The sequence below is a fragment of the Neolamprologus brichardi genome, chromosome 2, assembly GCF_056152115.1.
Source record: "Neolamprologus brichardi isolate AB-2024 chromosome 2, ASM5615211v1, whole genome shotgun sequence".
In the NCBI taxonomy this organism is placed as follows: Eukaryota; Metazoa; Chordata; class Actinopteri; order Cichliformes; family Cichlidae; genus Neolamprologus; species Neolamprologus brichardi.
The window spans coordinates 25,256,401-25,280,651 of record NC_142105.1 but is presented as its reverse complement, the minus strand read 5'-3'; the positions used below and the strand labels follow the sequence as shown (position 1 = coordinate 25,280,651).

Genomic DNA, 24,251 nt, shown 5'->3' with positions numbered 1-24,251 from the left:
ATGTGAGGGGAGAATCCCCTGCAAACTGTGTCTGAAACAGTCAGACTTAGCTGGTCAATACACAAGAACCACATCCGGTTGATGTACTCAGACCTCGAACATTCATTCAGAGCCTGTACGTGCCCGGAGAGTGTGTCGATGTCTGGCACACTTTAAGCATTTCCACGAAGCCCCGGCTGTATGTGTTCGCGTGTCAAAGCAAAACATATAAGAGTAGAGATGAATCATTTATTGGATCTCCTGATATAAATGAAGAATTTAATACCCAAGACACGTATTGTGCAATTGACCAAAGTACATCATATTTTATAATCTCAATCACGCCACCCATGCTGCAGTGTTTCCTTATGTAATCTACTCCAAAGCTTGATGCGTCTTCGTTTTCGTTTATTTATGCGAGTTGGCTACTGACTGATTATCGTTACTAATGTTTACACAAACTTCATTAATATTACACTATAAATTACAAGAACTGTTGCCAACATTGCATATCATGCATTTTCTACCAGATAGATTCAGTTAATAATTGTTTTACTATTGCTTTTATATGGTTATAAGGTTATGGTATTTTTTTTATGGCTATTAGGTTTATGTGGGTGTGGCCTAATGAATATTTCTGGCACTTAGACAGTTAGATGGTATTAATCACCAGTAAAATATCAATAAATCAAAGACTGACTAACTAGACAAATATAAGTTAAAGGGTTATTGGTTCAAACCCTTAATGTGAAAATGAATTAAAGCTTGACTGAAGCTGGGGCCAAACCTCTCCTTGTGCCCATCATTTTACATCGTTGTAGTCATTAAAGAACCTTTGATCTTTGGGGTGAATCTCATTGGATAACCGTGTCAAATCGCACAGACAATTATACTTATTAATCCCTTAAGCCAGGGGAGGAATGTGGTTCTTTGGCTCTTGTCACTGATTCTCACTCACAAACTTCTACAGCAGCACACCTTGACATGAGTTGGCAGAGAGTACAATAAAAGGGAAGAGGATTGTACGCAATAGGCTTCAATTAAACACCATTTTCAAAATAGTTCTCCCTCAGTGTGGGCTGATGGGGTTTGGAAAAAGCGAGGTGAGGCGTGTGACTTGGCCAGACCGTCACACATTCCTTTAAAGTAGCCATGGACTGTGGATATGATGTGGTCAGAAGGAACACAGGAACACCCATTTTCATACTTCTCTGAGTCTGGGATTTTAATTTAACTGGGTGGACACATGCACACTACTTACTCCGTGTCTTTTGATACATATGCAACCGAGTTACATGCCGGGGCACAGATAAGTTCATATCTGCCTCTCTGTCTAAATAACATCATTCCTAAATCGATATAAACCTGTCAGCCGTTTCATTTATTGTCTTCATTAACAATTAATGTTGCCTTGGAGTCAGTTCAGAGCACTTGGAGGACCTTTGCACCACAGAAAACTAGAAGCAGTAGGAACAATAAAACTGATAGAGGTTTAAAAGTTACAGTATAAGAAATAAAACTGAATTATTGGGCAGTTGTGAAATGAGTTTATTTTTTTCTTTCTTTCTTTTTTAAGAGTTTAGAAATCAGAGCGTTTACCATTTCACCAGATGGTCACTACACAGTTGCAAGAACTCATCGAAGTATATTTTTATGACAGGGACTAGCAAAATTGCTTTTCTGGCCACATAACACAACAGGAACTATTCACATACTCATAGAAGAGGGGATCTATGCACAAAGAACTATTTTTCCACCAAATAAACAGTCATTTTTTTCCCATATGATTACAGTTTAACAGCCCACACCATGGAGGCTATGTTTTTGATAGCGTTGTCATTCATCCACCAAGGTCTTCTGGCTTAACTTGATGATTTATTGGTTGAAAACTGAATGCTTCTTGTTACCAATGCAACCTTTAATCTAAAAAGAGTTTTATCGACAATTTTTAAAAATGCTAACTTTATTAACAAGCTGAGCTGCTGGGGCGCCTGTGACTCAGGAGGTAGAGCAGGTCATCTACTAATTGAAAGGTTGGTGGTTTCTCCTGGCTGCTCCAGTCTGCATGCTGAAGTATCTTTGGGCAAGATGCTGATACTTCTACACGACATCGTCTCAGCCTGGCTATGTGCTAAAATCTCAGTATGCAAGAAATTATATAATTATGGATAACTGATGTAAATATGGCCTGGGATAGCAACTGGTTTTGTTTTGTTTTGTTTTGTTTTGATCATTTCGTACATTATTTGTAACATTAAGTGCAGAAAGATATAAAGCTTTATTGACATTTCAAAAGACAGCCACTCCTGGACATTTCTGAAGAACTCAACTTGTCACCTTTCATTAGAAATGCAGGTTCATCAGAAAAACAGACAACAGTAGCTTGAGTCACTGAATGGATGATTAGTTATGACTGAACTAGAAATACTGGAGTGTTACTGTTTAGCGCTAATACACTATTCCAACTGTAGGATATGCAATCAGCAGGATTAGGACTACAAGTCCAGTCCGAATACACTGACCACAAGGTCTCTAAGGAATCCAAGAAAGTAAGGTTCACACCTACAAGGGAAGAAATGTAAGGAAACCTGCAGCTTTAGCGCTTGAAGAGGTAAAAGTTGTTTTACAAAGAAGCAATGGACGCTAATACACTTATCATATGTAAGGAAAAAAACCGTGATCTCTGAAGCATGTAGACAATACATTCCTGACATGCCATATTGCTGAATGAATGAATGAATGAATGAATCACCATTCCTGATAATGTTCTGCTTCTTTTAAGTAGAAACCCTTACACAATGGTCCTTTATGCAAGTTTTTCAAACACCTTGTTATCACGAACTGTGCCGATTGATTCCTGAGTTTCTGCTAATTCGGGGATAAGTACAGAAAACTAGACGTCATTTTAGAGTAATGCCTCTCTGTCTAAATAACATCATACATAAATCGATATAAACCTGTCAGTCGTTTCATTTATTGTCTTCATTAACAATTAATGTTGCCTTGGAGTCAGTTCAGAGCACTTGGAGGACCTTTGCACCACAGAAAACTAGAAGCAGTAGGAACAATAAAACTGATAGAGGTTTAAAAGTTACAGTATAAGAAATAAAACTGAATTATTGGGCAGTTGTGAAATGAGTTTATTTTTTTCTTTCTTTCTTTTTTAAGAGTTTAGAAATCAGAGCGTTTACCATTTCACCAGATGGTCACTACACAGTTGCAAGAACTTATCAAAGTATATTTTTTATGACAGGGACTAGCAAAATTGCTTTTCTGGCCACATAACACAACAGGAACTATTCACATACTCATGGAAGAGGGGATCTATGCACAAAGAACTATTTTTCCACCAGTCTTTTTTTTCCATATGATTACAATTTAACAGCCCACACCATGGAGGCTATGTTTTTGATAGCGTTGTCATTCATCCACCAAGGTCTTCTGGCTTAACTTGATGATTTATTGGTTGAAAACTGAATGCTTCTTGTTACCAATGCAACCTTTAATCTAAAAAGAGTTTTATCAACAATTTTTAAAAATGCTAACTTTATTAACAAGCTGAGCTGCTGGGGCGCCTGTGACTCAGGAGGTAGAGCAGGTCATCTACTAATTGAAAGGTTGGTGGTTTTTCCTGGCTGCTCCAGTCTGCATGCTGAAGTATCTTTGGGCAAGATGCTGATACTTCTACACGACATCGTCTCAGCCTGCTATGTGCTAAAATCCCAGTATGCAAGAAATTACATAATTATGGATAACTGATGTAAATATGGCCTGGGATAGCAACTGGTTTTGTTTTGTTTTGTTTTGTTTTGATCATTCCGTACATTATTTGCAACATTAAGTGCAGAAAGATATAAAGCTTTATTGACATTTCAAAAGACAGCCACTCCTGGACATTTCTGAAGAACTCAACCTGTTACCTTTCACTACAAATGCAGGTTCATCAGGAAAACAATACATAGACGTATACGTACGTAGACAATACATTCCTGACATGCCATATTGCTGAATGAATGAATGAATGAATCACCATTCCTGATAATGTTCTGCTTCTTTTAAGTAGAAAACCTTACACAATGGTCCTTTATGCAAGTTTTTCAAACACCTTGTTATCACGAACTGTGCCGATTGATTCCTGAGTTTCTGCTAATTCGGGGATAAGTACAGAAAACTAGAAGTCATTTTAGAGTAATGCGTGGTTATAAACGGATCCCTGTTTAAAAATGTTTAGTCTGGATTTAAATCAGTTCGTTATTCCATATATATTAACAAATTGATTTTTTTAAAGCCTGCATGCTTCAGTGATGGTGAAGGCCTCATTCTTCATTCAGAACCAGAAGTGCCGTGAAAACTGTTGAAGCTGATTTTGAGAAGGCAGGGCCCCACCTTACCCAAATGCATAACTAAAGAGAAAAGCCATTATTATTATTCACACTGTGGTCAAAGTCTACAAACTCTTGAGTCCGGCTGACGCTGGCAGGTGGGTTGGGATAAAACCAAGTTCATCATCTTTCGAGTGATGAAGTAGTGAACACCTGCGTCCGACACCAGGACGGGGTTAACAGAGCAGGCAACGGGGGAGGTGTTAGAGGAGGTGCGGCAGCCGCCTCTCCAGGATTCAGTAGTTAAATAGAGAGGGGGAGTGAACTAGAGAGCGCAGTCCGTCTGGATTTAATGTAGAAGCGGTAGAAGCATCACTTCGATCGGGAAATTACAAACGTTCTCTTTCATTTTTCAGCGGAGCCGTGTGCGGGAGCGAGGACGAAACTTGAACCATGTGCGGTAAGACTTATCTTCGTAAATTTGCCTTTTTCAGAAAGATGTTGGAAAGGTTGCGGCAATTACGCACGGGAGTCGCTTTGATGGACAGTGGCCAGTGAAACTACCGATGATTTAAATGCAAGTTACAAAGCAAGATACTGGCAGACGTGTCATTTTGTCAAAGTTTTATGTAGTCACTTTGAACTTTGTGTAGTTTGAGCTCTGTTTTCGACTGTGTGGATTCCTGAAAAGTTTCAGACTCAGCTGCTACGTGTCAGTGTTAGGGTGTGTGGGACAGGACACGGGTGTGAGGGACAGGACAGAGCAGTTAGACCAGTCATCCAACTGTCAAAAGACCGGTCTGTTTCATTCACAGCGACCCGCTTTTGTCCCGGGAAGGTTGAGGTGATAGCGCGTCTCACTTTTTTTATTACTCTTAAAGAAGAGCTTTTACAGTCTGAAGTAAATGTTTAACAGTTCTTCGGCCTCACCCCGAGCCTGCAAGGAAGAGGCCGATATTGCTGGAGTTTTATTTTACCCTCTCTACCTGGCTGCTACAACACTGCGTGCAATGTTTGTCCGTCAATGGCCAGCTGTGTGCCTGCGGGAGCAGAGCTGCCCGGAACATTCCTGCAAAGACACACACGCCGTCGTGTTTCCACCACTTCGGAGGACATATGCTCTAAACCTTACAACAAGTCCTTATACTACATTTGACTTACAGACTCGTTGTCGCAAAAATAAAGATCCTCTGATGGTTATTCTTCCTGCACTTGCTCATATCAAGTAGAGCAGCTTAAGTTTGATGAAGGTCATAGTGAATCTTTATTGCAGCTTTTATCTTCTTTATTAATGACCTATTAATGAAACTCACCAAGTAATGTCTTCTGTCCACTGTGTGTTTCTTGATGCTGTTTGCAAGAAGTATTCCTAATAAATTGTCTAAACTAAATCAACTTTGACAGCAGTTTCAACTCTGACTGCAGCATTGAGCCTTTCAGAGGATTCAGGTTCTGTTTCTGTTTCTCAAAAAGGGATCTTTGCCTACCTGAATTACCAAGTGCCTCGCACCAGAAAGGAGATATTTGAGACGCTGGTGAAGGGACTGCAGAGACTGGAGTACAGAGGGTACGATTCAGCAGGTGAGACACTCAACTTCACAGTTACCACACACACTCCCACACCCACACACGTATACACACGCACCACAGATGCTTTTAGTTCCCCCTGGCCGCACCTGTATGAAATCAAGGAAACATTTCACAGAATTCAATACATAAACACTAAATAAATATATCAGGATTTGCTCTTGAACGCTTGTTTGTAATATTTGCAGGCACGCAGTGAATACTGTGATCTCTATAAAGGCACAGTCTTATCCGCTGAACCGCTTCCAGCACATGTAGGCTAACTTAGAAATGAAATACTCTCAAGTATAGAAGAACCAGTGTAGCATTCGATACCTGTAACTCTTAGCAAAGTGATATAAGTGACGTGTCAGCACAGCTTTCCTTCTAAAAGCATATTTGACCTACATACATTTCTAGCTGGTAGTGGTGTCATTCATTTTGCTATCATTCCTATACCAGGTAAATACAGCGCCAGTATGGCGGATACCAGTACCGATCCTCTCAACCTCTAAAGGCAGCTGTAGGAGAAAGCAGTGCATCGTGGTTTAAAAGATAGATCATCATCAATTTGCAAATTCTGAACACATTTTAATAACCACTGTGGTTTTAACATTCCACAATAATGAGTCAACACAACAGAAACACATCTGGGTCAACTTCTGTGTTAAAACATAAGCTCACTGGACCACATTCTGAATTTAGAAGATAGAAACAAAGTATGGACCCTCCAACACTAATATCTTTCCGATATTACCTTTATAGCCCCAGAGGAAACCTATTTAGACAATAACAACTTAAGCCTCAGGTTCCACATGATAATAGTATTTGACACGACTTCACCTACTTACAGGCTGCACAAAGATGAGGAAAAGTGGTATTTGTGCAGTTTACCACTGGATTCTTTTAAACTGTCTTAAAGCACTTTGAGTGCTCTGGGAGAGCAGAAAGCACTATAAAAGAATCAGTCCATTTAGCATTTACCAAGATCAAACTGGCCTCTGACACATAGCCCTTATCTACTAAGTAAGCCTCATACTTAGCAGAAAGATCCTCTTCCTCATCTTCCAGCCTACTTGCTTGTGCTTTACTTGAAGGTCCTATTAGTTGTTTTGAAGATTGATATGACTGCAGATTTTTTTAGACTCTTTGAATGACACTGCAAGTTTAATCACTTACGTAAGGTCCTAGAAAACAACATTCGCCTTCATATGAGGAGTCTTGGTATAATTTCTGATTCAACTATGAAATTCGAGAGATGGGACAACTGTGTGATTGTTGCGTTTTAAAGCTCAGGAATATTATCATATTGCATTGTATCCTCTTTCTCAAGGATAGAAACATTGTTACTACTACTAATCTCCTACAGACTTTATTACTACAGCTCACCGCCCCCAACTTATTGCCCAGTAAACACTTAGAGCTGCTTGCGGACGGGCGAGCTCCGAGTATGTGGACTAGCTCTCCTATCGCAATCAAATGTTCTTCTATAAGCACACAGATGCATATTATATTTTACTTAATAACATCATGAAATGTTTTCATTTACACAAGCATGAAGCCTTTAAGTACAAAAAGTATCGTGCCTGCAGTGACAGTGATGAAGATTAACTTCTCCTAACTTCTAAAAACCAAAATGAAAGTATCACCATTTACTCAGACGCTGCTTAAATAAAAATCTTTTGCCTTTTAATTGTTCAAATTTATTTCAACCTTCCACCTCCTGCTACACATCAAACCACTAAGTCAACAGGGAATTTGGTCATTAAATTTTATTGTCGTCTGTAAGAGTGATCCGAAGCCGCAGTACCTTCATTAAAGAGAAACATGTCATGTTTGGGATAGTTGGGCTGGAAAACAATATGATCCTTTGACAGTGACATCTAACTCAGAGCGTTTCTATAGTATCCCAAACAAAAAGCACACCCATACAAACACATGCTCGTATTTGTTCATCCTGTTCGAGCAGGATGAAGCAACAGAATCAGAAGGTCATTGTAAAACAAACACGCACATGCAAAATCAGAAATAGTACCTCCTATAATAACGTATTGTATCTCAAGCTGCTTTGACTGTCCTAACTTATCTTGCTGAAACTCATGTTCAAAATCTTTCATGTATTTTTGTGGTGAGCATTATTGTTATAGTGAGCACCGCTCACCTAAACACAGCATTTTGACACTTTACTGTTTGCTGCCTTTTTGTTTGAAAAAATGAGTTAACACCTCACCTCCACCCTCTCTCCCTGTTACCAGGTATTGCTGTGGATGGCCCTAGCAAGACAACAAGTGACGGAAACAATAACAGCATCTGTTTAATCAAGAAGACAGGGAAGGTCAAGGCTCTGGACGAGGAGCTTTACAGTGGGTTTCTTTGGGTTTTTTTCTTTGTCTGTTCACTTGGTTCTGATTAGCTCAGAAATCTTCTCGTCTTCTTTAAAAATACAAAACAATTGAAGGAATTCTGAAAAAATTTTAGCATTTGTCAAGCTTAAAAATCATCTGAATTCTTGTCATGTCAGTAACAGGGCTGGTTTTGTGTTTTTGCTTGTCCAGAGAAGGACTCGCTGAACCTTGATGAAGAACTGTGCACACACTTTGGCATCGCTCACACCCGATGGGCCACCCACGGAGAGCCGAGCGCTCTCAACAGCCATCCTCATCGCTCTGATAAGGATAATGGTAAGATATACTCACAAAGTATACATTTATGGGATCCTCATAGACAGCAAGTCACTGAAAAACAAATCCATAATAATTGCATGTTAATAATTAGCATCTTGCTCCTCTTTGGGGCTGGTTTTTACTTTTACATGATCTTTTTAGATCAAATCAGCTAAATAGAATAAAGAACAAGAAAGTCTACACAGGTGTACGAATAATTAACGTTGCAGAGCAAGGATATCAGATATAAGGAAGATATAGACTGCTGGAAGGCTTTGGAAAAATGTGAAAGAGTAAACTTTTAACTGTATTTTCATAACTTCTGCATTTTTTCCTACCAATAAAGAGCTCCCTAATGCCATTCACACAACACAAAATAATAAAGTTCCTGTTTTTCACTACCTACTATGGAGAAAATAATCCGGTGATTTAACTAAAACTATGCGTTTTACAAATACAGGCCAGCCTGGGCAATGATCTACCACATCTTTTTGCTAATTTTACATCTCTATAATTTAAAAAAATGAGATTACTGTCTTTTTTATGTTAAAACTTTTCGGGGATTAAATGTTTAGACCAAAATACCAAATTTTTCTCTACAAGGGCCTGATATCCACTTACGAGGACATTATACTGCCACTTTTCTATCAACATTTTAAACGAATGTCCTCATATGTTGTTTCAACTCTAATTTTTCTCAGAAACCAAAATTAGGTGCGTGCCATGAAAGAGCTCGGATCTCAGGAGGTTAAATATCTTTGACTCGGTCGGCCTGCTTTAAAGCAAAGTGGGCTGTACATATGTGAAATGAGTTTGGCATCTCTGTTGCGGAGGGTTGACGAGAGATTTTCACATGGAAGAAGTTGGGTTCACGTCCAGGGTGACGTCAGAACTCTGCGCTGGCTCACTTTTTTCTCCTTTCCATGTGGAGCACATGCAAATGCCCTCTTTGCTTATTTTGTCAGAGTTGCTTAGAACAATGAGTTGAGGACTATCTGTTTTCAAATTCCCTCAGAATTCTTCCAACTACTGCTTTAACATCCATGCCCAACAAATGAAATAAATGGTTTAAAACGAAACACATATTACATTTTGATTCCCTGAAAAAAATGTTGACTCGACTCCATAGTTCTCCCTTGCTTTAAATCATTTCACTCTAAGCTTAATACTAAAGCATTAAAAAGAAAGCATTAAATTACCGTGCTGCCTACCTTTTTAGTGCACAGGCACGCCTTCTATTCATGAACTGAAACCAAAAGGTTTGTCCTAAGTGTGCCACGTTTACAGGTGTGTCAGTTATGTATCTTGGCTTTAGAACATACTCATCTGAATTAAAGTGTGACAGAAAATTACAAAACTGACTCAAAATTAGTTTGCAAAAAAGTACAGCAGTCTTATTATGTTGTTATCATTATGATAATGTATGTTTTTGCACTTGTTCGTACTCTTTTAAATTGTCCACCTTGTATTGATAGTAGTGTTGAGTAGCTGTTAAATCCAGTGCTTTGTGTTAAACTTGCCTAAGCGCACACTTAACATTGTTGTCCTCGAGCCCTAAAGGTGCAGCGGGTACATAGCTTCTATAATCTTTTCACTCTTGTCTTTCTCAGAGTTTGTCGTCATCCATAACGGCATCATTACCAACTACAAAGAGCTGAAGAAGTACCTGGTACGTCATCATCTCATTAGAAAAAAATCCTCTTGACGTAAACGCACTTCCTATGCTGAAGGCCTTATTGTCATTGCCATTTGTTCCATTGATTATAACACTGTTATTGTGGATGTAGATGGGTTTGGTAGTCAATTTGTCACATCACTTAAGCAAATAAAAGAAAATATATATGTGTGTGTATTAAGATACTAGATGTTACAAATCTGATTGGATTTTTCTTCTAATTTACATCTACATAAAGAAAATATGGACTTCAGTCTTAAGTCAAAACTTTAATCTGTTCCACATTAATTCTGTTGAGGTTTCTGAGCTACTGAGCATGCGTGTGTTGCTGGAAGATTCATTAAATGCTTTTCATACAGAAACAGTTCAGTGGATGAAAAGCAAGTCAGGATGAGAGATCAACAGTGTGGATTAAATTAATATTAACTTCTTTTTTTTTGCCTTCCTCAGATCAACAAAGGTTACGAGTTTGAGTCAGAGACAGACACAGAGGTGATCCCGAAGCTGATCAAATATGTTTATGACAACAGAGAGAATGACAGCATCACTTTCTCCAAGCTAGTAGAGAGGGTGATTAAACAGCTGGTGAGTTGCTCTCATAGCAGCAATGCACAATGGCCTACTTCATGGCTTCACAGATGCACTCTTTTGCTTTCTTCTCCAGTTTTTGCTTCAGTTTAAGCAGTGGAAAAGTTTTACAGCGAGTTTGCTGGTAACCATGAAGGCTAAAAGACTGTCACTGAATGTCATAAAGTGTATCCGTGACAGTCAAACACTCATTTACTTATTTTACTTGATGTGAAACTGCTTAAATTTCCTGTCCATTAAAAAACACGCTCCATTACAAACACACATGCTATGGCAACCGCCTGAACAGCATCATCAGTGACATCATTAGTCACAGAAAAAAGGGAAAAAAGAAAATAAAATAAAAAACGTCAGTTTTTAATCATGTGAGTAACACTTTCATGTCACAATCTCAGAGTAGAAGAACAGAGGAAGTATAGGCGGCCATTCTGAGTAATGGGAACCAGACGGTTGAGATACCCACTAAAAAAATCCCGGATCATGACACCATCCCTTCGCCCTCTACTGAATGCTTGCTTACCCACTATCCACCCACCCATCTTTTAACCCCCACCCCATATTTCACCACCACAGCCACACACTCAGCCAGTTTGGCTTCAATAACCACCACAGGCAGACTTGAAGTCAGTTCTTTCGAAACACAGCTGATCTTGTACAATAGGGGTCTTTTTTCTTTTAACCCCCCCAGTTTCCACACACACATGCACACCCACCACCTTGCACCTTAACATCCCCCCTCCAACACACATACAAACGCACATGCGCACACACATGTGTAAAACCCCGCAGGGCCAGGAGAAACATTTGTTTGTGCTCTGTGTCTCTCAAAGGTCCCACACTTTCCTGGAATGGTTAATTGACTTTGCGTTAACTTTTCGAGATATTTCTTTTTATTTTATTTTGATATTATTATTATTATTATCCTTCTTCCTCACCCTTCGTTTCTTCATCATTTATTGGACTGAATTCTTTCATCAAGCTTAACTGAATTCTTTTTTCCCATTGCTTTTTTTCTGTGTTATAGGAGGGGGCCTTTGCTCTCGTGTTTAAAAGCCGTCATTTCCCCGGAGAGGCCGTGGCAACCAGGTTAGTATGCACGCTCTGACGCACACTCAGTCACACACTGTCTTTCACACATACCGCCCAGGAATATGAACCAGACTCACTGGGAGTGACTCATTCCTGTTGTTACCACAATAAAGCAATATGATTTTAGGAGGCTCCTTAGATTTATGTGTTGTGGCTTATCTGAGCTTACATTTACTATGACAGGACACTGGAACGTCCTTTGTTTATAATAGTGGATATATGCCCTGAGGAAATTCCTGTTCGGCTATGTGTCAGTACAATCTGCATCTTAGGACCAGAGACTGAATTGAGAGCCTCCCCTCCCTTCTGGGACCCTGGCCCTGGGCCACCTTCTCTGTAACTTATTAACAATGAGGGGTTCGCGTTTCAGCTCCAGGAAATTTGGCTGGGTCACATGAAACTCCAGGTTAATTGTTTCTCATCAGTTTATTCATACCTTTCCTGGTTCAGTGAGCTCAGAGATCAGGGAAAAGGCAGCGCAATGGAGTAAGTTAAGAAGGAAGAGAGAAATGAGGAGGGCGGCAAAATGAGAAGTGGGCGTAAAATCTCACCGTGTTTTTAAGATGAATTTAAGATGAATCTCTGCTGTCTCAGCTGTCGCCTGCGTTCTGAAAGCCGATATCAGTGTAACGCATGTCATTGGCCGTACTCGATGTATTTTTGTGGTTTACATGTTTAACAATCAGCATTGTCTGCCAAAACAGAGGGAAAAGGGGAATGTTTTCAATTATCTAGTGATGCTAGACACCACCCACCCTTTGCCATCATGGATGACCTTCACAGCCAAACCTTTACTCTCACCACCTCGGCTTTGCTTTCTGGGACTTTGTTCTGCCATTTCCACTCGTGTCTTTTATTTAATACAAGTCCCTGTCATACCCTGTTGAAGGTGTAGCATTGCGCCATTTTTCTGCCTCACCGGTCTCTGTAACAGGCACTTTATTGTTGTGCCTTTCAGCCTGGAGAGGAGGTTGTGACACACTGAATCTAACCAAATCCGAAATTAGATCCAGCACTATTCAATGCTGATGCTGTTGTGTTAGACGTCACACCCCTCTGATTCTGCTATGCTTGCATGCCATACACACTAGAGTGTGCTTGGTGTGGTTTAGTGTAAACAAGCCAAAGTGTCACAAAGAGTGGTCCTTTAAACATCGTTATCGTGATAAGGCTCTCCGTTGATTTCACCTCTTCCCATCTCTCCCTCCTTTGGCGAAACTACAATATTGTACTGGATGGCCACCACATGTCTCTGTTTGCAATCCTCCATTTTCAAGCCCCACGCCTCTTAAAACAACCATCGTGCTTACGTCAACACAGCCCAAGAGACATGCGAAGCAGAGAGAAAAGATGCAGACAAGAGAAGGAGGAGAAGTAAGGAGAGGCCTTTAGAATACAGCTTCTTAACTCACAAGGAAGTGGTTGTGTTTTGACACACTGTTTGCACTGCGATCACTAAAGTGCATGTAAAGGTGTCTCCTGTTTTAAGATTGGTGTCCTCACACCTTCCTCCCCCACCTGTGATAAATGTTTACACTTCCTCTGCCTCCTGAGCCAATAAGAGACGTCCACATGGCATCAGCAGCCAATATGGAGCCAGTGACTTGTTCCAGGAACTGTCAAGTCTTGGAAATATGTACAAAATATGGAGGACTAATGATGAACACACTGAATGTGCAGTAGTATAAGCAAGAACAAACTAATAGATTTCTTTAATATTTTGCTTTGTTTAGAAGTATTTTAGTAAAGAATGTCAGAACATCACGAGATTGGATCTGACAATGAATGTGAAACCTAATCCTTCTCCCATCTCACCCCCCCCCCCCCCCCCCCCCTTCTTATCTTGGCAGGAGAGGAAGTCCTATGGTCATCGGTGTGCGAAGTGAGCATGAGCTGCTGACTGAGCACATCCCCGTGCAGTACAACAGTGGTGAGCTCTCTTCCTCTTTCAGTGCCATATTCACTTACACTGCACCCTAAACCTGCCCGTCGAGAGCAGGGGTGGGCAATCTCAGTCCACGAGGGCCGGTGTCCCTGCAGGTTTTAGATCTCACCTTGGGTCAACACACCTGAATCACATGATTAGTTCGTTACCAGGCCTCTGGAGAACTTCAGGACATGTTGAGGAGCTAATTTAGCCATTTAAATCAGCTGTGTTGGTTCGAGGACACATCTAAAACCTGCAGGGACACCGGGCCTCATGGACTGAGATTGCCCACCCCTGGTCTAGAGTCTAACTGTAGATATGAAGATTTACTGCACGATAGAAAAGTGGGACGTGATGAAATATTTGGAATGTCAAGATAAACGCTCTGTTAAATTATCTAACATGATCTCACTCCTGCTGGTTATCATATGGATATCTGACCCCTATAAGGAAGCAGTTGTAGTTTTATTGTTCAAGGAAGTTTCAACTGACTGGGACAGTCCCCCGGAAGTTTAAAATATAAATACACCCCCCCCCCCCCCCCCCTTTTTTTTTTAAGCAACACTATTTCTGAGATCATACGTTTTTAATGCTTTCTGTGACAGTTTGGCACTGTCATTCTAAGCAAACTCATACTGGAGCAAATATTTGTTAGGCCTTGCTCTTATCCACTAATAAGATGCACTAATTAGTATTTATAGCAGCAGGACGGTGTATTTGGGACAGAGTCAAATTAAGGTACAACGCCTATGTTTATGTTTAAAGAAGGTATAGAGATTGGTTCATGTATAGCCTACAGAAACAACCCCACACTCTCAAAATAATTTTCCCAGCTACTGTCAAAGTAGCAGCTTTCCAGTTTTTACTGTAAAGTAATAATAAAATAAAACATTTCTTCCAGTGTAATAGGGGAACTTTGTGTCAAGTTTTAAAGGCAGTGGTGTTTTGGAAATTGAATGACATCCTGAGAAACATTTAGTTTAACAAAATTCGAGACTTCTCCAGTTTGGGTCCAAACTTTTTGAAACCACCCACCCTGGTGCATTCACTGATTCAAGTGGCGTATTCACATGATAGAGTGTCCATTGTTAAAAACCCCCAGTCCAGTGAGAGCAGCGGGAAGGCTGACCACTAGTCCCTATGCTCCATGAGTAAGAATAACACCGATGTTTAATCTGAGCGTGAGTTCTGCCAGGCTGTGGAGTGAAGCTCAGCCGGCCATATCAGGTCAGCTAATCCACATCAGATCAGCTGATGTGGATGTTTCTCATTTGCAATTCTCATACGTGCTGTGCTATTGAATATATTTTGGGGCTATATACAGTTGCAGCCTCTGCAAGCTGCTTTGCAGACGCACCTCCACCCCAACTCCTCAATTTCATGGTATTCTCACTATTTCTGGCTTCATTATTGTGACTGATGCCTCTGTTCTGTGAGTGGGTCCTGCTGCTGCTGCTGCTGTTCCTGCTCTCCCCACCTCGTGCTTTCCACAGCGGCACACGAAAGAGCAGGGAGATCCTGGATACAGAGCTAAATATAAATGACTGTAGTTTGAATAATAATCCCATTTTGAATAAAGTGATCCCGATTGAGCTTTTGTCAGGCGTTGTCAAACCACAACAGGGATTTGTTAAAAACCACTGCTGATCTCATTTAGACACTCCCAGTCATTACTGCTGAATGAGAGATGGAGAAGCGTGCTGGACTGGTATTACTTGCCTGGCTATAGCAAACTGCATTTTGGTGTAGCCAGGCATGAGTTTAAATTTAATTTGGCATGATGATTCAGGTGGCTACATGGGTTTACAGTGATTGCTTGGCACAAATTCACACAGCCCTTCACCCACAGAACCTGCAGATAGTGGAGGGAACGAAGAGGAAAATGTAGTGAGGTGTTACAAACTGATCACAGTTTGAATGTCTAAATCTAAAACTTGAAGTATCTTTTTTAAATGTCCAGATATTGAATCTTACTAAGAAATCCTCAGCTGCTACGATCACACCACCCTGCTGGTGTTCTTTCTTTCTTTCTGTAGACTGTGTCCGCAGTATCTTATCTATCTATGGTTGTTAATGAAGGCGTCCAAAGTTCAAGGCAGAGGTACTTCCAGGGCGGGCACTGAAAAGCTTAGTGTGGTGTTTTAAATGACCTCAAAAATGGCATGATAAGTCCTTTTTGGGTCATTTATTTAAATATACCATTACATATAAGATATTTTCTAAATTTAGTGACTCAAATTTAAACCCCCAGATTAGCTAAAAGGCAAAGAGTAATTTATTAACCAGACATATTAAGTACAAAAATCTGTGTTTCACTTTGTCTGTTGTTCACATTAAATGTATAAAATTTCTCTTTTTTAGTTTCAAGCCTCGTCAGGATTAGAAAACGTCCCAGCCTTAGCACGCCCCTCTTCATCTTAGAAAAGTAACAGACAGATATGAGTAAAAAAAAGTCAGGTATACTTGGAAGTTAACAAATTATAGGCTGATTTGTGTGTAGAGGCATGAATGCATGCTCTGAGTGGATTCAGAGTATGTGTATAATGTGAGGAGGAGGATGGTTTGCATCTGCAAATAACCCAGTCTTAGGTACACAATAAGACTTCACAGATGGAAACCGCTCTTTCACCCTGCATAAACACTTTGTGTGGGGCTTCAGCAACCCTCAGCAAATTTGTGGGGGTATTGTTTGTTTTTTTGTTTCTCTGCATACTTTTGAATCTTTTGATTTGCGATAAAAAAAACAAAACAAAACAGTATCTTTTCGAGCTGCAAAGCCACTCTACTTCTCGACTTTGCAATGTGCAGGTTTCTAATGCTGAGAATGTAATGTTTGCTGAATAAAAGCGACTTTCAGCTGCTCCCTTTTTCACAAGGGGGTCGTCACAGCAGGCAGCTCCACATGTTTGCTTTGGCAGATTTTTTTTTTTTTTTTAACACCAGATGCCCTTCCTGACACAGCCCCAGAGGAATTTGTGTCTCCTCCCTGTAATCAAACAGGACAACTTTTGTGTATTAGGCAAATGTGCAAACCACAAATGAATAAACAAAGGGAAATACAGTGAAACAAACTCCAAGGATACAGGAATAAAATCCAAGATATTATTAAGTAAGCCATTCTTTGCACAGAAGCAAACAAAATCCAAGATAGGTCTAGTCGTAAGAGGAACTTGCTTGAAACTTAATAAGTAATAACAAGAAGGATAAATGGCTGGGTATGTTGACTACGATTAGTAAAAAGACTAAATGGCATGTCACTGAACCTTGATTTTTGACTTCTGACCTGCAGCTCAACACAAGGAGGAAGTCCATGAGAGGAACAGTCGCAACCGAGCTGACAGCTCCAGCGCCATCAACTCTGTGGGGGATGGCAGGGCTGTGGAGTTCTATTTTGCTTCTGACGCCAGGTGAGGTCTCTTCTATGTGACTCAAAACGCAAAAACACAATATTACTAATTTATATTACTCATTCATTTCTTTTCCCCAAATGACCTTTTCTGTCTACCCACAGTGCCATCATTGAGCACACCAACAAGGTGTTGTACATGGAGGATGATGACATAGCAGTAGTGACCGGAGGGAAACTCTCCATCCACAGAATGAACCGGCAGGCCGGTGAAGACCCAGTCAGAGCTATCATGACCCTACAGATGGAGCTGAAGCAGATCATGAAAGGTCAGAAACTATTTGAAATTACTTTGTGGCTCTTAGGTAGCGAAGTTCAAATTGCAAGTACTGTGCATGCAGTGCAGCAGATTTAAGTCAACAGTTACACATGCTCGCCCTCTGCTGGCTGAATGCGTGCAAACAAAGCCACAAGACAAACTCCGTGCATCCTTATTTCCTGTCTCACTTCTTATTAGGAAAGCATTCAGCATGTCACGGTGTGTCAGAGAATGTGATGGTAACGTATGCTCCTGTTGTCCTTTGCAGGAAACTTTGATGCCTTCATGCAGAAGGAGATCTTTGAGCAGCCGGAGTCAGTAGTCAACACGATGAGGGGCCGCATTTGTTTTGACACCAAAAAAGGTGACAAGTGAACTGATAGCCAGTCCTATGTTCTAGCATGTCCCACTACCCTCTAATATAACTGGGAATTTAAAAAAATGACTCTCAGATATAAAAACATGTATGTTATGATCGCTACAGCAAAAAACTTGTTTTTATGAGCCTTATTTACCTCCTAAAATGCACTATTTAATAACTGCAGGCGGTAAACGCATGATGACTGGGCACTAAAGTGTATGACAGACATTAGTTGTGATGCAGTGAGGGATCAGTAGGTCTAACTGTTTCACCTTCTGTTCTCTCAGTTGTTCTCGGAGGGTTGAAGGACCACCTGAAAGAAATAAAGCGTTGCAGACGGCTAATCATGATCGGCTGTGGCACGAGTTTCCACGCTGCGGTGGCTGTGAGTACAGCAGTTACATCATTATTTAAGCTTGTATATGCTTGATGATGGCATTTTGCAGTAAAGAAAGCAATCATTAGTAACAGACGAGTTCAAAGAATTCAATTATTGTATGGATAGAGTGTAGCAGTGTTAATTAATCTTCTGTTTTTACTCACTTGCTCTACAGACCAGACAGATCCTCGAGGAGCTGACGGAATTACCTGTCATGGTGGAGCTGGCCAGCGACTTCCTGGACCGTATCACACCTGTTTTCAGAGATGATGTTTGCTTCTTTATCAGCCAGTCAGGTGATAATGATGCACATTAGCACTTTTTTATCTTCACTTTCCTGAAAGTGGCTTTAGAAAGCTTTATTTACACTGTAATTTCCTGTGTGACACCTATCCACGTTCAATGCCTTTTTCATTTTTTCCTGAAACAGGAACATTGTTGTGGTTTAATTGCACATTATGAACATATGTTTTCATTCTCTGTGCTCCTTAGGAGAGACAGCAGACACTTTGATGGCACTGCGCTACTGCAAAGAACGGGGAGCTCTGACAGTTGGTGTAACGAACACTGTTGGCAGCTCTATCTGCAGAGAAACCGACTGTGGAGTCCACATAAATGCTGGGCCCGAGATAGGAGTGGCTAGCACAAAGGTATGGCTGGTTTATGGTCTATACTTGTCTCGACTGGTTTTACCCCCAACCGGTTGTGGCAGATGGCTGCTCCTCCCTGAGTCCGATTCTAAATTGGTGGGTTCCTCCTCATTGTTCAGCACAGGGGGGCTTATAAAGTGTTTCTGTGTGTGTGTGTGTGTCTTATCCAGGCTTACACCAGTCAGTTTGTCTCACTCATTATGTTTGGCTTGATGATGAGTGAGGACAGACTCTCCCTACAGAAGAGAAGAGAGGAGATCATCCACAGCCTCAAGATGCTACCTGGTCAGTACCCCAACAAATCTTACAAAAAGTATTTAGAAGTGGAGATTCAAGCTAAACAACATTAATGCATCGTTCACTCATCGTTCTTTTACTGTCTTAGAACTGATAAAGAAGGTGTTGTCCCTGGATGAGAAGATCAAGACCATTGCCAATGAACTGTATCAGCAAAGGTCTCTTTTGGTTATGGGTCGAGGTTTCAACTATGCCACCTGCCTAGAGGGGGCACTGGTGAGTTACAAAAAAGCCATAATATTAGTCGTAAAATGAGTACAGTGGAATTAGGAATGAGGACATGTTATATAATCCTTACAGGGAAATTGTTTTGTAACAATTTAGCTATACTAAATAATGACTAACAAAATTATAAACAATCAAATGGCAACACTAAAAGAAGTTATGTAACTAGATGGCCATAGGAGTGATGTTCAGTGGAGCATTTAGTCATTATTAGTCTCTGGCTGAATGTGCACCTCTGGCTAACCACAACGCTGTGTAGAGGGAAGGGAACATTGTCTATGATGCAGAGGAGTTTTGACAACAGCTTTCTCTCTGCTACTACATGTAGACGGTCCAATTCCACCCACAAGACTCAGCCGAGTTTGAACAAGTTTACTGAGGTTTTTCGTATCATGCACCGTCAAGCCTTTTGCTCTAATTTATCACAACACGGAAAAAACGTCTGATCATCAAAGGCTCAGGAAACGTCATCAACACTGTGACATTTACAATGAAGGAATAGAGCCTCTGCATGAAAAAGAGCCCATTCTGGCACTTCCTGTAGAGAGCCAGTCTAGTGTTCTTGTCCAAGTAACCCACCAGTACTGTAATTGCTCAGGTCCCTAATAAAAGCCCTCTTTGACTCAGAAACCAGGCGGGATGTCGTCCACAGGATTGGGACGACTGGAGCTCTGCGTTATGCCATTAGGGTGATGTCACTGTGCATCCTTTACTTGCATGTACCTTCCTCATTTGTTCAGTGAGATGGTCAGTGGTAGTGAAGGTGTCATTGCCAAGGACTGCTTATAAAAGTAGTCAATAGGTGACTGCGTCTAGGATCTGTTGAAGAAATCATTCAGCACTAGGGATGGGTATTGATAAGATTTTCACGATTCCGATTCCATTTTCGATTCTGTTTAACGATTCGATTCTCTTATCGATTCTTTTTAAAAAAGGAGAACACTAAGGTCAAATAGCTTAGAACTTTGTTTTATATCTTCTCTTTGAACGAGATAGAAATTTAGGAGTAACATGGCCTTACAAACCCAACAGTGAGATCTTAAGAGATCCACAGCCTACGGCTTTTCAATGGGGTGTCACAGGGTCCCCAGGAAAAAAATTGTAAATGTAAAATAATAAAATAAATATTCTTCTGTAGCAATAAAACAAGAATATCCAGTAATGTCCCTGCCTACAATTAAACACATTCACTTACCTAAAATCGGGGCATCTGCTGTGGCAAATGGGTGCAAGCCTTTTACCACAAACTTAGTCACTGCTCGGTGACATTCGTCTATCCTAGCCTGAAAGGAGACGCTACCGGTAGACTGCAGCGAGAACTGCCAGCATCTGAGCCAGCCAGGCTCTGTCTGTCTCTCTCATCATGGTCACCTAAATGCAGCGCACAGTAATGGCAGGTTTTGTAATAAGGCAGATCGCGCTAACATAATATGCACTGTTAGTTGATTATTTACCTGCCGCATTAACGGGAGAGGACGTGCAAACGTTACCGCTGCTGCTGGGTTGAGATTCACGAGTCCGGAGCGGAATTAAAAACACGACATTCATTTAAGGTCATCGCGTGTTTTGTGAGCAAATGCTTTTGCATATTCGTAGTGTTTCCTCCCTTAAATAAAATATCTACTTTGCAAGTATTGCAAGTTGCCCTGTTGTCATCCGTTCTCGTAAAGTATAACCAAACTTTTTAGCGTTTGAGCCGCTTAGGCGCCGTGTTTCCTGCCAGGTAAATGACGCTCCGCAACGTGGTGACGTCATTCGGGGCGACTGAAATCGATAAGGGAATCGTTTACAAAAATGGCAAACGATTCCAAGGAATTGAAACAGTGGGAACCGGTTCTCAACAAGAACCGGTTTTCGATACCCATCCCTATTCAGCACTGGGTCTGTTGATGTCCCCATCTACATTTCGGCTTCCGGCCTTGTAGCCATGGATAGTCCACATGCCTTTCTGGCTCTGCAGCGTCTGTGCCATCGTCTGTGGTGTTTCCTTGTCTATGATTCACTGAAGGTTTTTAGATATTTTTAATCTCCTTCCTGTCACCTGACATGAACACCCTAACATGTTATTTGCCACTCTCAGATTTCTTTCATTGCCGAGGCGACGTTGCATCTGCATGTCCTTCTGATTTCTGGGATATTTGTTGTTGAGCTGATAGCTGTGTGGGCTTGCTTCAGTATCATCAGCTGGTCCCTGATACAAAGAGTGTAAGCATTTAGCTGATGGGCAACAGTATTGTCCTTGAAAAGAGCACATACGCAGAACAGAAGATGTCTAACTATCATATAATCCAAACAAGTTTAAGGAAAGAATATAATTAAGTTGAAACCGCATGAGAAAAAGCTGCTCACACAGCTTTCATACCATGCAAGGAATGTAGGCTGTGCTGTAATTTGTCTTCATTCTTACTATTAATCTTCATCCTAAACAAGTTTTACTATTCTTATTCTGATGCAGAAAATTAAGGAGATCACTTACATGCACTCGGAGGGCATCCTAGCTGGGGAGCTGAAGCACGGTCCTCTTGCACTCGTTGACAAACACATGCCAGTCATCATGATCATCATGAGGGACGCCTGCTACACAAAATGCCAGAATGCTCTGCAGCAAGTCACCGCCAGATCGGTAGGTCTTTGACAAAACACATCTTACACATCCACCCAAAGCACACACTCAAAGTACTCAAATACTAAATTTTGAAAGTCCCAAGTACAACAGAAATGAGTGGACAGACAGACTGATGTTAATATTCTTGCCCTCTCGATGTCTGTCTTCATCAGGGTCGGCCCATCATCATCTGTTGCCAGGATGACACAGAGTTGACTAAGAATGCCTACCAGACCATCGAACTGCCGCAAACTGTGGACTGCCTGCAGGGTATCCTCAGCGTCATCCCTTTGCAGCTTATGTCATTTCACTTGGCTGTCCTCCGAGGATATGATGTAAGTATTCAATGCAACTGTTGGTTTGATTATTGACAAGAGTCCTAGGAATAAAGAAATCATCATGTCCAAATCCTCATATTTAGATATAATAGATATATTAGATAAAGACTAATAATGGGCATCGTTTTAGCAAAACACAAGCACATGCACAGTCACTGTGATGTCTGTAATACCTCAGTAATCACATATTGATGTTAATATGAGATTTATAGCAATATTGATTTTGTTCAAATTCACCCAATGCTAAGAGCAGCTAATTATGAATGTAATGTGTGCTTCTGTTGTTTGGTTTTCAAATGCTTGCAGTGGAATCTATTTGCACGTGGATTTGATGTTGTCACACATTCATTTCAATTCCACACTAACACACTAAGATACTTCATCTGCTCCTCTGATTTAAAACTGATTTAAAATTATTACAAGACTTAAATCTAATGCTACAGTCATGCCACTCGAACATGTGCAGAATTTGGCCTAGTCTGGCTTTAATGGGGAAGGTATTCCTTGAAAAAGACAGTAATGGCAGCCAGCATGTGTTCTTCTAAGCTTGTATATACGCTTTAGGGATAGTGGTGCCCATGAATACCAATGCTTTGTCCATGTCTCTGGTTCTGCTTGTGTCTATTCATCTTTTCTTTCCTTGTGAATGCTTTACTTTACTAAGAAGGCAGCTCATGTTCCCTACTCACCACAGTGCAAACAGACTTTATCTGTCACAATTGTGAACTCTTTATTTACAGTGCATGATCACAACATGTATAACATTTAGAGACAAATCCTTATTATGGAACATCTTTACCAGGATGCAATTGTTTTACCATGTACACTAATATAATGAGTTGGGAAATGTGTTATCAAAAAAAGTTATACAGTGCTGCTAAATTTATTGATCATGTAGAATTTGTTATAACAAACTTTCTTTTCTTTTCTTTTTTTTAAAGGTTGACTTTCCCAGAAACCTGGCCAAGTCTGTGACAGTGGAATAATTACAGTTCACAAAGCCCTGGAGAGGAGAGACAGCTCTTTAGGAGATTAACAGTGCAATAGTGCAATCAAACATTAAGTGTGTGTGTGTGTGTGTGTGTGTGTGTGTGTGTGTGTGTGTGTGTGTGTGTGTGTGTGTGTGTGTGTGTGTGTGTGTGTGTTGAAGTGGGGGGAGTAGAGAGGGCTATTGTCTATTGTACAATGAACTTGTAAAAGAAAAAAAAGCCAAATGTGAAATCAGACCAATACACTGCTGAAGAATGGCCTTGGTATCACTTGATGAGGCCTTGCAGAACAATCTATGAAAACGACATTCACACAGCTGCTGTGCCTTTTTCTAATCACGAGATGAGCCAAAACCGTGTAAGAAGTTTAGCATTGAAATGGTATACTGAAGTGTTTACAGTTGTGCAATACGCGGACCAAATGTGCATTATGAATGTACACAATCATGAGGTGATTGATTCAGAATTTCTATTTTATGAGTTTCGTATGTCCACTGGGGGCTGCATACCTCTAGGCTGCAATATCGTGAAAAGTCATAAAATCACTGTGCCTGGTGGGCCAGTAACCCATAACTTTGTTTTTTTTATTTCATCTTAATATAAAATATGTCATCTTTCTGTTCTGTTTCACAGAAATCCAATTTCCCCCTCCCCCGCCCCCCTCCCTCCAAAAAAACCCCCTTCCTTACTTATGGGGTTGAGCATTTCGATTAATTAAAGAGCACTTATGCAGCAAAAAACAAATAATATATCATAACTTTTAATAATAATTGTTTTCTTTTGCTTTTTTGTTTGTGTGTTGTTGAATGGGTTTATAATAATTCTAATAATAATATTCTGTATTTGACTGATTTTTTTATTATTATTATGGGCAAGACTGGTAAAATTGGAGTTGTGTCTTTAACTATGATTGTGTTTTATACTGTATCTTTA

General features: G+C 40.5%; 1 protein-coding gene across 1 annotated transcript; it reads left to right on the top strand.

Moving 5' to 3' along the window:
• Window positions 1–4,602: 4,602 nt before the first annotated feature.
• Window positions 4,603–24,211, top strand: gfpt2 (glutamine-fructose-6-phosphate transaminase 2). The gene is made up of 19 exons (XM_006781481.3): window positions 4,603–4,761; window positions 5,775–5,882; window positions 8,123–8,230; window positions 8,423–8,548; window positions 10,141–10,199; window positions 10,656–10,790; window positions 11,818–11,879; window positions 13,733–13,812; window positions 17,099–17,216; window positions 17,321–17,484; window positions 17,743–17,838; window positions 18,123–18,220; window positions 18,390–18,510; window positions 18,707–18,864; window positions 19,035–19,149; window positions 19,250–19,377; window positions 21,842–22,009; window positions 22,165–22,326; window positions 23,271–24,211. The coding sequence occupies exons 1-19, from the start codon at window positions 4,755–4,757 to the stop codon at window positions 23,313–23,315; spliced, it is 2,058 nt and encodes a 685-aa protein (XP_006781544.2). The 5' UTR covers window positions 4,603–4,754; the 3' UTR covers window positions 23,316–24,211.
• Window positions 24,212–24,251: the final 40 nt, after the last annotated feature.